General features: G+C 30.4%; 1 protein-coding gene across 2 annotated transcripts in view; it reads left to right on the forward strand.

Annotated features, from left to right (window-relative positions):
- The window catches only part of LOC129964814 (unconventional myosin-Ie-like), a 93,865-nt gene that overhangs the window by 28,623 nt on the left and 46,713 nt on the right, over nt 1-18,529 (forward strand). The window contains exon 1 of one of the 2 annotated variants that reach the window (XM_056079133.1): nt 6,996-7,170. The exons of the other annotated variant lie outside the window; for it this stretch is intronic. Within the exon in view, the coding sequence (XP_055935108.1) occupies nt 7,111-7,170 (60 nt within the window). The 5' untranslated portion in view covers nt 6,996-7,110. Of the gene's footprint in view, nt 1-6,995; nt 7,171-18,529 lie in introns of those variants that run through there. 2 annotated transcript variants of the gene reach the window in all.

Here is an 18,529-nt window from a genome sequence, read left to right on the forward strand (position 1 = left end):
GACTCAACATCTAAAATGTAAATTTGTGTTGAATTTTGAACCAAATCTGTCTGCGGATGGATCGTTTGTAGGATTGTACTTTTTTATGTACGCGATAATTCAAAAATCGCAATGAAATAAATGATATTTGTGACCATAAATGTAGTTCTATATCAAATTTTAGTTTAAAAAGATATCAAAATACTAATTCGGTTTTCGATGTATTAACCGCATGTCAGTGATTAATAGCCGAAAAAGTGTTTTTGTAAGTTTTTCTTTACAACGAAATATATGTTTCATTTGCGGGACTCTGAAAATAAAAATTTGAGTACTCGTAGTATTCACAGTCTTCGCCAAGATCCGCAATTTTATGCAGAAATGAGGAGAAGGATAATATCTTTATTAGAAAATTTGTGAGAAAGATTTAGGAAGACAACTGCTGCTGGTTTCTGCTCGTTTTGATCGGCCACAGTGGCCTGGTGGCAAGGTATCGGCTTCGGAACCGGAGAGTTTCAGGTTCAATACCCGATTCCACCGAAGAAGAACCGTCGTGTAAGCTTGTCTGATGCACGTTAAATCCGTCGGGGCCTCCCACTGGTGTGATGTGAAAGTTTGGAGAGGGGATGCCAGCGCAGATGGCGTCCTCGTCATCTGACCGCGGTTCAAAATGACGAGGTCCGTCCCAAAATAGCACTAGTTTTGCTTTAAAACGGTACGTTAATATAATTAAACTAAACTAGCTCGTTTTGATGAAATTTAAAAATTAATTGCTCAGCGGTTTCATAATAATTGACCATTTTTTCTTAGATTCAGTATTCAAACTCAAATCTTCTATTTCAAATCTATATTTTTAGCTGATCTAAAAATTTCTTAGCTTTCACCAATGGAGTAATAGTAGGCTATAGCTGCAGTCTCAAAACAAAGATAATCCTTAATTTATACTACGAATTAACCGACTAGTAAATTACGTGTACATTCTAGATTGCGTAGTATTTATATATTATTTTGTTATGCCTGCATTTTGAACTTAAAATGTTTACGTTTTTTTTTTTTTTTTTTTCCCTTTCATTTATATGAAGTATAAATAAAGTATTGTAATAATCAAAAAATTCGAACTCGTGATTTTGACAAATCTTCATATAATTGACTTTCCGAAGTTCAAAAATTACATTGTGGCAGTTATACCTGGCTTTAAAAAGATAAAACCGCTTTGAGCTAGAAAGATGAAATTTGGTATATGGTCTTTACACTAAATTTATAGATTTCTATCAAATTTTGAGTGAAATCCATTTCGAGGTAGTTGTCTGCTGTGCTGTCCAAATATAAATTGACATAATAACTGCAAACCGTGAAGAGTTAGATGGGTAACATTTGATACTTAGATTTAGTATCTAAAATGTAGATACCTTTCAAATTTTGAACCAAATCCTTCAAGAGGTTGGTTGACTGTCTGTCGATCTGTTCTATTAGCATGTAAACGCGATAGCCAGAAATCCAGTGATTTAGTTTTCTGAAATTAGTTATATTATTTTCTGATTAGAATTGCAGTTCTTTCTCTAATTTTAGTTTCGAGCGATAGAAAACAAAGCGTGTAAAGCACGATTCGTTTTTCGAATGCCTATTGCTAAATATTAGGGACTAATCGACGTAAAATCGCCAAGAATCATGCGATTGATTCAGTAAAAATGCTAAATTCTCGCCAAAGATCAATATTTCGTAACTATTGTTCACCAATGCAAGGCATTCAAAGTCTTCCCGGGTCCACAATTTTATACAAAGGGAAGGGGATAATGTATTTATTATAGAGTATCTGTCTTGTCTTGTCTTTTTTGTCAACTAAATGGTTGTTTTTTTTGACAGCTAAAATACATATATTGATCAAATAGTTAATTTCATTCTTTCATAAAAAGACTATGAGTGAATGGTGTTTCGACGAAAGATTATTTTGGTTAAACTTTGTGGAAACAATTTACTTTACCTGTATCGCGTGATGCAACGGTTCTCGGTAAACATGTGAGAATGGAACCGATTGGAAGTGGCGTGCAGTGAATCGTTTTTTGTGAGCGAAAAAATACAACTGCTCTGAAATTTATCGGAAATCGCATTAAATGTACAATGAAAATGCAGTGTCACGGCAAATTAACTCGAAGTCGTGCATTAAGCTTGAGACTAGACGCACATGTATTGACGACGCTGAGTGTGAAAAAAGACCATCAAATGCAACACATTCGGAGATCGTTGCTCGCGTGAATGGCGTTTGATGGGATTTCTTTGCAGAATGTTTTGAAACGCTTGTGTCAGCTTTTGACAAATGTTTAAATAACGGAGGTAATTGCTTGAAAAGTAGATCTTGCATGGAAGTTCAGGATGCAACCGAAGTTATTGCAAAACTTCGATCATGTTTTCTTTTCTTAAGCAGTGCATCTTACTTTTTGACTGACTCTCAGAAATTGTATTTGAAACCTTCCGATTGCGGTCGCAGTATGTTAACCCTTTCTAGGGTCGTGGGAAGTATGCTTCAATTTTTATTTATTTATCAATTTTTGTATGAAATTATGTAGGTTTTCATAAGTTCTGACAAATTTTTTTAGAAAGACAGAAACTTAGATGCTTCCGTTCTTTATCTCACACAAAATAATGTGTCTTGATTTGTTACTTAATTATTAATTAACCAAATTAATGAATGGATCAAATTAAATTTATCTAATAAGCTAATTGAATCCCTTTTCTTATTCTCATTTCAAGCCTAAAATATTTTAACAAAATACGACTAGGAAAAAAATGGCCCTTTAAAGGGTTAAATAAAAGGTTTTTACTTTCTCGTATACGTAATATAGAGAGAGTATAGTAACTATCAAAAATTTCGAACTCGAGATTTTGATGAACCTTTACGTTTTAGACCTCCCGAGGTCGAAAAACACGTTTTCGGAAAATGTCCGTCCGTCTGTTTGTGGCAAACATAACTCGAAAACGCTTTGAAATACAGGATTGAAATTTGCTGCATGATTTTTACATCAAATTTTTAGATTTTTAACAGATTTTGAGTCCAAATCGACAACAGGTTGACTGTCTGTCGGTCCGTACTTTCAAAAACAGGCAAACGGGATAATTCAAAAACGCAATGACTTAAATATATCAAATTAAGATGGGATTTTGTGATTACGAGTACAATTTCGTGTCAAATCGTTGCTTCAATCGATTGAGAAAAACGTGTCTAAAACACAAACTCGATTTTCGTATATTATCAACCGCATGCCAGGGTTTAATCGCGAAAAAACTTGTCAATAATCACAGGATAGATTCAGTAAAAATGTTAAATTCTCGCCAAAAGTTAATGTTTCGTAATTATTGTACGCCAATGTGGTGTGTGGCGTTCTTTGGCATGATTAGTTTATTCAAAAGAATACGAGAAAGTTTTGAGGAAGCCACTTCCGCTGGTTCTTGTCAAGAATTATGAAATTCGATTTTGAAGAATGCCAAGAAGTCTATAATTTATTCAATACAGGTTTTAAATTTATTAGGGTGTTTTTTATTGCTTATTAAATGTAATAGTTAAATATAGAAGTTGTACGTTTGTATCTGAACATTAAATCCAATTCGGGGAATATTGTCCTTTTCTGTCCAAATTGTCTTTTACCATATGATAATAATTATTTCCATCATTTTTCATTATTTCATTTCTTCTTGCATTTTCCATTATTTACTTTAGTTAACGTGACAAAAACAAAAATTATGCTTGTAAACAAACCTGTTCTAGAAACGAAAAAACAATTTTGAACTGAGCAACCTAATTTGTCTGAGTTTGGAAATATAGTTGTTGAGAATTCATACGCGAAAAGATGCATGACAATCTTCCGAAGTTTATTCATTTAGAGGAAATCGGAAGCTTCTACAGAGAAGAATTTTTCTTAAATATTCTTAAAATTCTTTTTATAATACTATCGTAAAATATTATATATTATTTTGGCAAAATATTTGCCTATTTATGAAATATTTATTTTTAACTAGTCGCCTCTGACGACCATTTAGTTCGAAGGGCATATTACTTATACTTAATTTCAGATAAATTGTTAAGAAATAACTCCATTCCATGATTCTGCCTAATTGTCAGTCATTAAAGTCTTGTTATTATAATGTCTTGCTTAGCTTCTTTTCATCGTGTTCATAAGTCTTTCGAATGGAGACCTGTCCTATCGTAGCTCTAAAAAATTGTCCAATTCATCAATCTAGGTTTCAGGGTAATTTAACTTTACCTTTTTATTCGTCCTCTAAACCACCCAAGTGTTAAACAGAGTCTTTCACCATTAACTTTCAACAACGGAAGAAAATCATGCAATTAAATACTGAATGAAACAATGAAAAAAGTTTGAATTTCAGGGCAACAATGCAATCTATTATCGGAAATTAGGCATGAATAGATAAATAAATTTAGGAATGATTCAAACGACTGTTAAATTGCTATTATTAAAAATACACTTTTTTTTTCTTAAATTTTAAAATAGTATAAAATTTATTTTTGTGCGATAATACTTTTGCCAAAATTGTGCTTGATTTTTTATGAACTCAAATTTCAAAAATTTCCACCTTTGAAGGTATTTATGTGCCAAGTTTAGTAACTATTAGATCGAATGGTCTGACTTGTAGAGTGCCAACACATAGACTCACACACATATCCAGCTTTATTATTAGTAGAGATGAAATAAAAAAAAGAACATCCTAGATTTTAATGATTAACAATAATTTTAAAGAAATAAAAATTTTATGTAAAATTATTTATTGTTTTTAATTTTCATTACTATGTTCCTCCTGTTTTTTTTTTTTTTGTGTGTGTGTGTGTGTGTGTGTGTGTGTGTGTGTGTGTGTGTGTGTGTGTGTGTGTGTGTGTGTGTGTGTGTGTGTGTGTGTGTGTGTGTGTGTGTGTGTGTGTGTTTACTTAAATAAAGGCCAAAGTTTGGAAATTTGTCCTATATAAACATGCGGTAATATTGTTTATGGCTGAAAATCGAAATCTGACCTGGAATTTGAATCAAAATTGATGTGCCATGATTAAATCCATTTTTTTAATGTCGTATAAATCGACATTTAGGACAAAAATAAACTAATGAGAGAATAATAGAGATTTATTTTGTCTTATATGATACCGCTATAACGAATCCTATTAACAGCAGGTCTTTTTTATTTTTGAGAGGGATAAACTTTTTAACCTTTACTCTTGATTTGCTTCAGTTTTTACCTTATAGTTTTATGCATCTCATTTGAATAACCCTAGCCTAGAATCAGAATAAATTATCCATATAATTATTTGTAACCTATCTACTTTAATCTAATATTTAGGTCATTAATAATTAATGCTGCATTTCTTTTTTATTTTCGTGAGGCTTTCGGAGATTATGTTTACTGATCCGTATCATTGAAGTGCATATGATGGGTGAGCATTGTTAGCTTTCTGAATAAATAAATAAGAGTTTTAATGATATTGAAAATAAAGAGAAGAGCACTCTTTACAACTGATGAGGAATTATTACATTTTCTCCTATTTGTTTAATGTTATTATTTTGTTTTAGAGTCACGGCACATTTTCGTTTACGAAAGTAATGATTAAAAGTTTTAAACATTGAGTTCATGTTTGCTCTATTTTGGTGCCTTCAAGTCGTTTGGTGTTTGTCGGTCAGTGATGACCGGTACGATGTGGAAGAGAAGTTGTCTGTGGTATCTGGCTGTCTAAGTAGTTCTTGATATTGTAATAAATTATGCTCTGCAATGTTTATTTAATTGTGTTGGTTTTCCGATCTGTTTTGATTGGTTTAAAAAATTGTAAAGCTGGTGTGCGGCTAATTAAATTTTTTCATATTTGGTAGATTTTTACTTTCTCGTATACGTAATATAAAGTGTAGGGATCGACAAAAAATTCGACCTCCAGATTTTGACGAAGCTCCACGTTCTAAACCTTCATAAATTCGAAAAAAAAAAAATTGGAAAATGCCTGTTTGTTTGTGACAAAGATAACTCAAAACCCATTTGAGATTGAAATTTAGTATATGATCTTTACACCCAATTCGCAGATTTTTATCAAAATTTGTTCAGAGGATGTCCGTCTGTCTAGGTATTAGAATATCAATTAACACCACGTGTAAGTTTTTAACCGCTTGACATAAGAATTTTTAAAACTTTTTAATTAAATGATACATCCTATTTGGAACATTTTATTATTATTTTAATTCTTATAATAATATAACGAGCTTTGATTTATTAAAATGTTACCGAGGGATTTTTTTTTTGCATTTAAATTACTTAATATTTTCACGTAAATTAAAAATTAAAATTAATCATTCAGTGATTGGATACGCGTTAAATAAATTGCGTAACGTACTATCTTCATGCCTCCTCTTAGACATTCATCCTGAATATTTAACTTTCCTTATTTCTCCCCCCCCCCTACGCACACACACACTTTCAAACTACTCCACTTCATCTAAATATGCCTTCTGTGGTAACTGAAACCACTCCTCCAATTGTTGTTACGCCACTGAACTGCAGAAACTTACAGAAGTGTAAAATATGCATCGACGAAAAGTTCTCGATTTTCTTAATCCTACCGTTATATTTTTGGCACGATTATCTCCTTTTATATACTCCATTAAGCTCTTAATGGAAAAAAAAATGTCAAATTCTACATACATAGACCTTAATTCTTACGCATCCCTCAATTCATCAAAGTGGAACATTTTCATCAAGCATTTTCCTCCATTTACTACACAAGTAATCGCAAACCATAAATAACCATTTAGAACATCGTTCGATTATCTAATTACTGTCCATCAGTTGCCTAATCCAGCCGAGACACACTTAATCCAAACCCACCTCTCGCTTTCACCGTCCTCAGAATTTCGGCGAGGGGCGAACGTAGGTGCTGCTACCTGTGGAATCAGGGTGTAGGAGTGGGCCGCCTAGTGGAGGTCAACACTCTTCCCGAGCGGCAGTCCATGACGAGTTGAGTTGCCGCCGCAGACGACCACTTGTCGTCAGATGCAACGGACGCGAGGGATTATTCTCTCTGGAGTGTGTCTCGCTGGATTTATCGCCTGTTTCTTTCTTTCCGTGTTTTTGTGAGCGGTGGTGTTTACATAGACAATGGGGATGAAGAAGAAGAAAGCAGAGGACTATGAGAAGGGTGGATATCGGATCAAACAGGTAGGGGAACGTATTTTAATATTTGATAATGTGTATTTTTAAAACCGTTTTTCTCTGGGGCGGGGTAGACGATACTCAATTCGTAATTTTTTCATTGAGTTTCATAAAAGTAAAATATCTTTGTATTTAATCTTTCTATTCAGTTATCTTGTTTTAATGTTGTTTTTTTTTAACGTTTATTGTAATTTCTTAGATCATTCTCTAGAAAAGTGATGCTTCTCCGTTGGTTTTATAAAATTATGCAGTATGTTTGTGCTTATCATTTTAACTAAAAAAAGTCAAAAACTCTAACTAAAAAAGTCACCTCTGTTGTTATGAAGATGCCATATAAAAGCCGGCTGATGTTTTATCGATTTGATATTGAAATTTTTTTAATTTTTAAATTGTTACTGACGGTGCTTCAGATACTAACAAATTTAGAATTTAACATTTATTGATTGTTTGTTTTATTCAAAATTCCTCTCTAAAATTTTCCTTTAACCGACGTTTTTCTTTTCTTCCCTTGGTGGTTAATGCCATTGTTTTCGTTCCTGTAAGTAGCTTATTTGTCTTAAACGCGTGTTTTTTGTGGCATTTTTCTTGCATAAAAAAATATGGAATATTTTGTGCCAGAATAATACCCACATCAATCAATCTCGAATAAAAGCTTAAAATTCTCCCTTTAGTTCTTAAGTTTAAATGCATTCGATGTGGCTTTTAGTTACTTTTCTGTCTTTTAATTGGTAATAAGTGTGTTTGCTTACTATTGCGACATCAGCTTTATTATGAGGATATTCATCTTTTCTGTAAATTATTAAATTTTAGCTTCATTTTAATTTTTAATGAATTGGATGAAATTTTCTGTTTAGTTACAGAACCAATTTGTTTAATCAGCAGGCACATCTATCTGAATTTTCTACGATTTTTTTTAATTAGTGGATTTTATTACTAAACTGTATGTCAATTATTTAATTATAAAACGCCTCAAAACTTTAAAATTCGCCATTTTACTGACATATTTACTGCATTGAGTTATTTTAAAGATAAATTGAAGTCAGCAGTTAACAAATCGCAGGTTATCTTGCTCTAACATGGATTTGGATGTGCGCTTAGTTTGGATCAAGTTTGAACCAAAAAATGCAAATTATTTTTCCAGTTATCTCTGTGTTGATTGTGAAATATATTTTAATGTAACCAAAATCATATGTTTAAGGAAAACTTCCAAAAGTTTTGCAACTTTTATGTTTTAAATCCTCTATCAAAAGGAAGTAGGCTCCTTGTGCAGTTCTCGTGAAAACGTTGGTACATGTTTTATTGGGAATTAATAGTTAATTGTATAAAGAAATCCCACTTTAAAAAAAGGGTAGACTATTCTTTTTGTTAAATTAAAAGGTTGAAACCCAAAAGCTTATGTCATCACGCGGTTCTCATGCTAATTTATAATTTAAAAAATATATATATATTAATTTTTGTCAATGGTTTTAACAATTTTTTTATTCAGTGAAATTGGGTTTTTTATAAACCAAATAGGTGAAATTATTAATATGTGGATTTAATTCCACTTTTTGACAATCAATATTATAAGCGAAAGATAAAATTTTCGATTTACTCTCCTTTTGACTTTCTTATCATTTCCATATAAGAATATCATGTATAATTTGTGGTATAGCTTTGTTTTATTTAGTCTAGGCTATGTTTTACAAAATTTCCGATTCGTTTTATTAAAAATATGATACAAATCATTGACTTGCTGTTTTCGAATTAACATGCTTCCCAAAGTGAAATTCAATAGCTTTCAGAGTGGAACTTTTTATTTCTGTTTCGAAGTTTTTTGAAAAAATTAAATTTGATATAGCTCTGACAATGTGGGGACAGATGAATGTATTTATATATTTTCTATAAGAAATCGTAAAAGAACGTCGAAATGAAATAAATAACTAAAAATGTATATGTATGCCTTTCTACAAATATAAGGTTATCGGGCAATTTTTTTTAAGTGTACTTACCAAAAATGAATATAATTTTCCATTGACATGAATGGCAACATGCGAAATAAAATAAACTTTATAAATTTGCATTTTTTCAATGCAAATTGAAGAAAACTGCATAAAAATAAATCCCTGTGTTGGATTTGGTCTAAAATGTGACGTATGTATAAAATGCTGATGGGAAAAATTGCACGCGAAATTTCATTCAATTTCAATTAACTCTGTGTCTTTTTTTATTATTATTTCTTTCATTCAGTTAATTTTATTTCATTTAGTTAGTTAAATTTCATTCGGTTAACTGTACTTTCTTTTTTTTTTTTTTTAGTTATTGTATTCATTTTCACAGACACATTTCCCAAAATGTTTCTTTTAACTATTTTAATGCTTTAAGTATCTGCATTTTGCGTATGAAAAAATAAAAACGAAAGTAAACTATACTTTGGGGAAAAAGTAGTGTCTATTTATCTTAACCAAAGTCTATGCATATATATATACTGTGTCTCCTCCCCTCTCTGTAAATATAATTGAAGAATTTAAGAAACTAATACATTTTTGAAAAAAAGGAAAACAGCATTTGATTCACGAATAACATTTGGCATAAGGAAGTGAAATAAATTTTACGAAAAGAAAAAATAGAAAAGAATATTTTGATGTGACAGATTCATAACGTTTCAAAAAAAAAATAATAAAGAAAGAATATATTATTAACTTAAAAGTATTGTCTTTGTCAGACTTCGCCAAATCATTTATTTTTGATTGAAATTTATTTAACGATAAAATTTTAAGTAACAGTTTCTCAAATTATTCAATGTCATTATAGTACAGCTGTATACCAATTATGCCTTCATTTCGAACAACAAACTTTAACCTTGATCTATTTGAGCTGCTTAAAAAATTTCCTACGTTTTCGAGCCTTCTCCTATTTGAAAAGAAGAATGGAAAGAAGAAGAAGGAAAAAAAAAAAAAAGAAAAAAAAAAGATGCATATTGGATCATTGATACTGGCCTCTGTGAAACCCTAAACCTTAAACTTGGTGACACCCATTCATGTTAAGAGAGGTCCTTGGAGGGGTTTTTCTATTGTGCTCGTATAAAAAGCGTTCGAAAGTTGTGTAACATTCTTTCAGACGTTGGCATACCTGAGTTTTTTGCTGAAGAGGGTGTTGAGTATTTGAGCTGTAGCTTCATGGTTGATAGTTTAGAAAACTGTTTCCCAACGGGGTTAGTAGACTTTCTTCGATATTTAAGCCACTATTGCAGCAAAGTCGTTTCGGATTATGTGATAGCTTTATATCACCAACAAAATATATCATCAGATTTCTGGACTGATTTTTTTAATACATTTTGTAAAGTCAGGCAATTTATTATAAAGGATCTTAGAATTTTGTGAGGAGGGGGATCCTCCTTCTTTTCCATTGCTAAATTTTGTGTAAAACAGATATAAGTTACCATTAAATGTTACACGTATTGGGCCAGTTACACACTTATTGGACCAGTTAGTGGTGCTTTAAAAATAATTAGTATTTGCTGAATAAGCAATCAAATATAGCCGGGAGGAGAGTTTAAGGTAATTATAAAAAAAAAACATATATCGAATCTTTAATCCAACATCATAGCCTGATAATATAGCATCATAGTCTTTAGTAGTATCCCGCTGGTGTGGTGTGGAGAGGGGGTGCCAGCTCAGGTGTTGTCCTCGTCATCTGACCGCGGTTCAAAAGTACGAGGTCCGTCCCAAAATAGCCCTAGTGTTGCTTTAAACGGGACGTTAATATAACTAAACCTAAACTAAACCATAGTCTTTAGTATCATAATCTGATAATATTCTTTTTTCACAGTTTGATCGCATCAACTGTTACAATCTGATCTGTGTAACGATATTTACATAGTTTACATCACATAGGTTTTTTTTTTTTTAAGAATCTCAGCCTAAAAAGAATATCATGTTGTAAATGTGAAAGCGAATTTTTTTTTTCAATTATATTTTTATTATAACATTAACAAAAGCATACAAATAAAAATATGATGGAACGACAACATTGATTTAAATTTCATTACAACATTAACTTTTTGCTTTCCGAAAAGTTATAAGATATGATACATATGTGGATGTAAGATTTCCTTTTAATACGTAGGATGCTTTAAGATGTAGTTATAAGTTTGTTATAATTCATGTAAATTAATATAAGAGCTTTTGCTGATAAACAGCTTTTATATTAATCATTATTTATCGAGAATGTGAAGACGATACTTCCTTCAGAACGACGAATCATATTCGACTTTGGAGTACAAACTATCAAAAAGCATTTTTAAAAAAATGTGAAAATATATTGAAATCAAAGAAAATATATCGCAAATGAAATGGATGGTACTAAGAAAAACTAATTATTTGTATTTTAAAGTACAAAAATGCTTTTCGTGTGATTATATGCTTCCAAGATGTCGAAAATAAACGTTAACCATTCGAGTGATTTTTTTAATTCATTAAATTTTAAATTAAAAATTTGTAAAACCTTTTCTTATTGAGCATCTTACTCAAGATGCATTCTGCTCGTAACGATATTCGTGCAGAAACATTATCGAGTTAAAAATATTTAGAAAATTTCAACTAGCATTAAATGAGTTGTTATTTAGATGTGTTAAGATCTCACGATTTATTTTTTAAGCAACCCGTAAAATTCTATGTGTAGTTTGTGTTTTTAATATGATAATATTCGTTTCTCTCCTCATTTATACTTTTTAAAATAAACATACTTTGAACGAAAGTGCGAATATTTAGAACGAATTAGAGTTTGTCGTACTCATAAACTTTCTTCAACTTTTGATGATAACTCGGAAGGTACTGTGAGTGGGACTTCGGATAACGGTTATAAGAAATAGGAAGGTAAAGGTTAGAAACTGCGGGTAAAGCCTATTTAGGTTTTTATAGCATTAACAACCTGTATAATATATATATTTTTGAGAGTGAAATGAAAGGATTTTTAGTTTGGAGAATTACATTAATTGTGTGAATTATAATGTAAAAAATTATTTGTCCTTTTTTTTTTTAATAGGATGTCTTTTTAAAATAACACTTTCCATTGCTATGATATTTTTGCTTGTCCTCTTTCATTTTTCTTTTTGCGAAAGTTTGGAGAGGGGGGTGCCAATTTAAGTGTCGTAGTCATCTGCAACGGTTCAGCATTACGAAGTCCGACCAAAAATAGTCAGCATGCTGCTTCAAAACGGGATGTAAATATAACCAACCCGAACTAAAATTCACTTTTCTTTTACCATTATTCCTGCACTCTAATCTGAATGCCATGTCTTTATCCTAACCCTCATTGGAATTTAACATTTAATTTTAAATATACGTTTGATACAACTTCAAAACTGTTTTCTTAATCATGTAAATATTGATAAGGCTACTGAGCAAAAAATTATTTTGTTTTCGTTCAGTGAAATTTGTAATGCTTTATCATACAAAAAGCATTACCTATCTTTGAGTTATGCGGATATTGTCATTTTACGAACGATTTAATTCAAAATTCGAAAGTAACTTTTCAATTTTAATGTAAAATACAAAATTCTATTTATACAGTTAGTAGTTGTTTCATGTATCATATTCACAAGCAAACGTAATTTTTTAAAAAAAAGAACAAAGAAAAATCGGAGTCGAAGAGGTGTAAAACGGTATTTTTCATCACAATCTCAATATTTTTTTTTATATAATTGGAGTTTTTTTTATACATAATTATTATGTTTTTTCTGCGCAAAAAATGCATTTTCCTTAAATTATTTTTTAAATATGGTATTATTTTAAGTGATATTCTGACGATTTTTTGCTACTTAATGCTAAAATGCCAATAAAAATAAAAGGAAATAAATTATTTACGTAAAAAAGAATTTTGAGTTTTGCCTAAATTAATAAACATAATTGACATTAAAAAATAAAAAATCGCAATGAAACAAGGAAATAATTTGCTGAGAACAAGACACTAAACATTGAAAATTCGCATTTTTAACCTTGGCTTTTCACTAGTAGCATCGTAGAGGCATCTTTAAATTTAAAAATTTCAGCATCTGTATGTCTTTTGATTTTTAACACAAATTTATTCGATGGTTTTTCCTGTGATGAATGAATTTCACTTGGCGGCATTCAGTACTTATTATTTTACGTTACGTAGTTAATATTAAACTTTCAAACCGAAAAATAAGATCATTTCTCTAAACATTTTTGCACCTTGGAAAGTCAAAGCTTTATTTTTTAATCAACAGATATAATAATATGGTTTGGCATTCTCAATACTATCAATATTTTTTTTATTTTCTCGAATATGAAATATAGAAAAAAGATCATAATTATCAAAAAATTCGAACTGGAGATTCCGACGAATCTCCAAGTTTCAGACGTCCCTCAGTTCAAAAAGTATATATATATATATATATATATATATATATATATATATATATATATATATATATATATATATATATATATATATCTGTTTCTGACAAAGAAAAGTGCATTTAAACTAAACGGATGAAATTTGGTTTATGGTATTTACATCATAATTTGTAGATTTCTGTAAATTTTGGGCGAAATTTATGCAAAGGCTGTCTGAATATTAGTTAACTACAAAACAAAGAAACTAAATGGATAAAATTCGATGCTCAGATTTTAACATCTGTATTGTAGACACTTGTCAAATTTAGCCAAATAAGTAGACACCTATTTTGTAGCTAAATCCAACTAGAGGTAGAACACCTGACGGTCTGGGCTTTCAGAAACATGTAAACGCTATAACTCAAAAATGCAATGACTTAATTTTATCCATTTTGTGTCTCAACTGTAGTTCTGGTTCAAATTTTGATTTTCGGGTGCCTATTATTAAATGCCAGAAGATCTTCTAAAGATTCGGCCTTGATATTTTGGTGTATCTTAATATTTCAAACTATTTTTATGCTTTATAAAACGACATTTGGATTTGACATTCTGTTAACTTGATAATTTAAAATCGGGATTAGATAATTATATGAAATTTAGTATGTGGTTTTTACATCACAATTGAAGATTTTAAACAAATTATGAGCAAAATCCATCTATGAACTTTGACTCACTATATAGACGGAAACGCTATAACTCAAAAACACGGTAAGCTAAATGGATGAAATTTTTTAAAAGGTTTAATCTGTAGAATTGGTGATATCTAGATTATATTTATTAAAAGATTAAATTTCTGACCTTTTGTGGCATATGTGAATTCAATGGGTCAGAAACATAACTACATAAATAAAATGATATATGCGATCTTAACATTAAAATTGTAGCTGTATATAAAATTTCGTACAATGTTTCAAACAGCAGTCCAAACATTTATTCGACTCTCTTTACTATGCTAGAAACATAATAGCAAATGCACCGCATTGTGCTCCAATGCGAAAGAGTCGAGAACAGACCATTTCCTAAAGGTCACGTAACATTTTTTTTTTTTTAATTGAGACATCTGTAGACGAATTCTAACATTAGGTTCGGAAAACTGTAAAATGATAACGTTTGAGATTTTATAATGTTCCTATTTGTGTGCGTGTTATTTTTTAAAACTTACTCTTAAACGTTCGCCGACAGCGACCGTCCATAATATTAATAGCATTCATTTGGTAGCCTCGGCCATTTTGGATGAATTTCATTTTATCGCTTCAAATGAAAATACTATTTTAAATTATATTTGCACAGTAATCATAGATCATCCTGATTAATTGCTTTGGAAGCAAAGTAAAAAAATTAATTGGTGAAATCGGTCCAGTTCTAGAAGCTGGGGTCTAGATCAAGATTTAATTTTGTGATATGTCTAAATGGGAGGGAAGATACGCAACTATTTATGACATGAATAAAAGATCATGAACTTTTAAATAAAAAAAAATGGCAAGATCAATACGGTAATAAGAGCCGGAGAAATTGGCGTAGTTTTTTCGCTTATAGGATGTACAGTAAAATAGTGTTTTTAAAAAAAATTTCTCGAAAAATGAGAATGGTAGAGAACAGGTGACCACAACGATATCTAGGAATTGTAAGTTTTCATATGAAATAAAAATTGGCGTAATCGGACAAAGGATAGAATTTGGAGGATATTTTTTGTGTGGTTATTTTAAGTGTGTAGCTTATATCAGTAATAACGTGTACACACAATCTGTGTTTAATAACGTTACAGCGCTCTTGTGTATAAACGCAGTAAATGAAACAATGAAAAATATTGTTGTAAAACCAACTTAATGAGTAATTGTTCTAAACTTGTAAAATTCAAAAATGTATTAAAATTTGGGAAACAGTTCCATGAAACTAAAATTAATATCATTATATCACTTTTTAAATTTAGTGGTGTAAAATTTTATGTTTCGCAGTAATATTTTTCGATTTTCATAAAGATACATTCATACTTGGATTAATTTTCAATTGATTCAAACTGTCTTGAAAAATCCTCTCTTTGTGACTACTCAATAAAGAAGTACCTGCCAAATTTGGTAGATGTCGATTTAACGGTCTGCCCTCCCCCCTAGATCACTTCACATCATACGTTCCACATCATATAGTTTACAAATAATATCCTACCATTAAACATGGATCTTATTAAAAAATCTAAATCTATTCTAAAGCATATTTTAATGTCGCGAAATAATTCTTTAAGAAGAAAGATATTAAAAACTGTAAATATAGCTATTTAAAGTGCGAAAACAGTTTATTTAATACACTTCTCATGAAAAGGCGGATACTCAGTGACCGGAAACCACCGAGCACGGAATTCTGAAATTAATAAAACGGAAGCTACTTTCAAGGACAGTTAAATGCTGAACCTAGTTTTACATTTTTAAAGGAAAAACAGCCTTAAAATTTCCACGACGACTTGTTAAGCTCTTGGGAACGTACTGAAAACACGACACACGCCCGTGACGGAATTAAAAAAGAAAAAAGTTAAAGTCTCAATCATCCAGGCATGCTTTTTTTAACGTAAAATTTCTGTATTTTTCCTGCCTTCTCATCTGAGAGAATCACATAAACCACTCTTCAGTCAACCGATTTAAAGGAGGCTTTCATTGTTAAGCCTTCGCGGTTAACTGGTGTTACCGTTACGGTCGTGCGGAACCAGTCTTGCTTATCCTTAAGAATGGATTTTGTTCTTTTTTTTTATCCTTCTTTTTTGTAGTGATTCCGTTAAGAATCCGTATTTAATACACTTTTCAATTAAATGCTCTTTGTTTGATGTTTTTGTTTTGTTTGGAATCTTCGGAATGTTTATTGTATTCATATCTGAAAATCTTGAAACGTGCATCTGTGATAAAGTATTAATATTTACAGTTTGTATTGTAATAGATTTTGTTGGTTTTTAAAGGCGTTCATTGGTTTTTAAAGGCGCCTTTAAAAACCAATTATCCGCTATTGGTAAATAAATAGCGGATAAAGTCGGTTTATCCGCTATTTATTTTTTTCTGAAATATGCTGTTTTCTATTTTAGATATTTTGTTAATGAAAATTTTCTTTTTTTCTGAAAAACAGACAAGTAGTGCTCATCAGAGGAAAAATTAAATCATGCATGTTCTCAATGAAATGGAAATAATTCGATAGAAAATATATATTATTTTATTTTATTTATTTAAAATTGGTATTTGTAAAGATGGGTGGGATTTGAAAATTTTTTTGCCATAATGCAAAAAACATTATTTATTTAAGAAAAAACTGTGCATAGTTGTTAAATAATTCTTTCTTAAATTCTGACACTTTAATTAGGCAACACTGTAAAATTTGAATTAAAATTTATTATCAAGGAAAAGCGACATCGTCCTTTTTAATAAACTTTAATATTTACCATTTTTTCATTATATAAGTACTCATTACAAAATATGAAAAATACTAAAAATGTTTTTCTCGTCTTAAATTTAGAGTTATAAAGAGTGTTTGAAAAACAATTTTAATTTATGGCAGTCGCAAAATTTATCTCCATCGTTGTTTAATATATTCACATTGAAGTTACCCTTTGTAGCGTGTCAGAGGGTGTTACGGGCAATTCAACCCCGAAATATCTTAGCTATCTATTTTACCTTTTTCTCTCTTCTCTTCTCTATCTCATTTGGATTTGTGATTGGCGAAACAGAGCCAAATGTGGCACTTACGCCACTAAATCCGCTAGCAGTATAATCAGGGAGATTTTTAGTATTGTTTCTTGAATTTTAAATCGTAAATTTTGAGATATTATTAATGATTATTAAATAAGATAATTTTGTTCCCCTTTCTTTGTTATTACAAGAGAAATATTAAAAGTATTTATTATATACGCATTTAAAATAATCAAGAAAACTCAAGGACCAGTCCCCATCCCCAAGGATTCATCCGATTTCGCCAATATTTGTTTCATAGCTCATGATCGCTAAATCCGTCACCAATTGTCGTCTGCGCTCCATAGCCTTCCATTTTGGAGAAAAATCTCTAAAACACTATTTCACTATATATTCTTTGAGGTGGCAGTTACAGATCTCCCAGTCACAACCACTGTGCCGATTTCGATAATTTTAATTTCACATAAAAAGAGTTCGACCGTAGATATCTTGTTCATGATCACCTTCCTCCCCCTCCACACCTGTTCTAAAGCCTGGAAAGATATCGTAAACGAATACTTTAACAGAACTTCCACTCTTAACTATTGGATCGGTTTTACCAATTTGTTAACTAATGACACTGTTCTACTTTTATTATTCGTTTTATTTAAAACTGCATTTTAGTTTGCTGTGATAAATGTGGTTCATTAATACTTTTAATATGGTTGACGAACAACTGATCGCTTTAATCGGCTAGTTATTTATTATACATTTTTGTTAAACTTTAAATGAATTACTTTATTTCTCATGTGAAGTTTCATTATAAATTTAATATGTTACGACTAGCGAAAAAGATGGAAGAAGTGGTATGATATGAAAGTGTTGACTTTATATTCTTCGACCTATTTCAAACGCAGTTGTGTAAACATGAAATGCTTTTTCCAGGTCAGTTTTAATTTCATTGTAGTGTGTATGTTTTCTTAAGATGCTATTTCACTGCTGCGCATTAGATTTGAAATATAAGGTCAATAGTTTTAAAGTCCGCTTCTTTCTGCGTTTCGTAAATATAAATTTTAAGAATTAAGAGAAATATATAAATTATTTCTTTAAATATTAAATTATTTCTTTAAAGAAGCTTTTTTTTTACTCCAGTTCTTATTATATTTAAAAAAAACTATTTGAATAATTTAATTTAGTATATAAACGTAATACAAATTGTTTCAGTTTAATTTTAAGTTTTAAATATATATGGAAAAAATTATAATTTTATGGTACTTTTTTACAATACTAAATAATTTAGTATGTAAAAAAAAAAAAAAAAAAAAA

Source organism: Argiope bruennichi, chromosome 1, assembly GCF_947563725.1.
Source record: "Argiope bruennichi chromosome 1, qqArgBrue1.1, whole genome shotgun sequence".
In the NCBI taxonomy this organism is placed as follows: domain Eukaryota; kingdom Metazoa; phylum Arthropoda; class Arachnida; order Araneae; family Araneidae; genus Argiope; species Argiope bruennichi.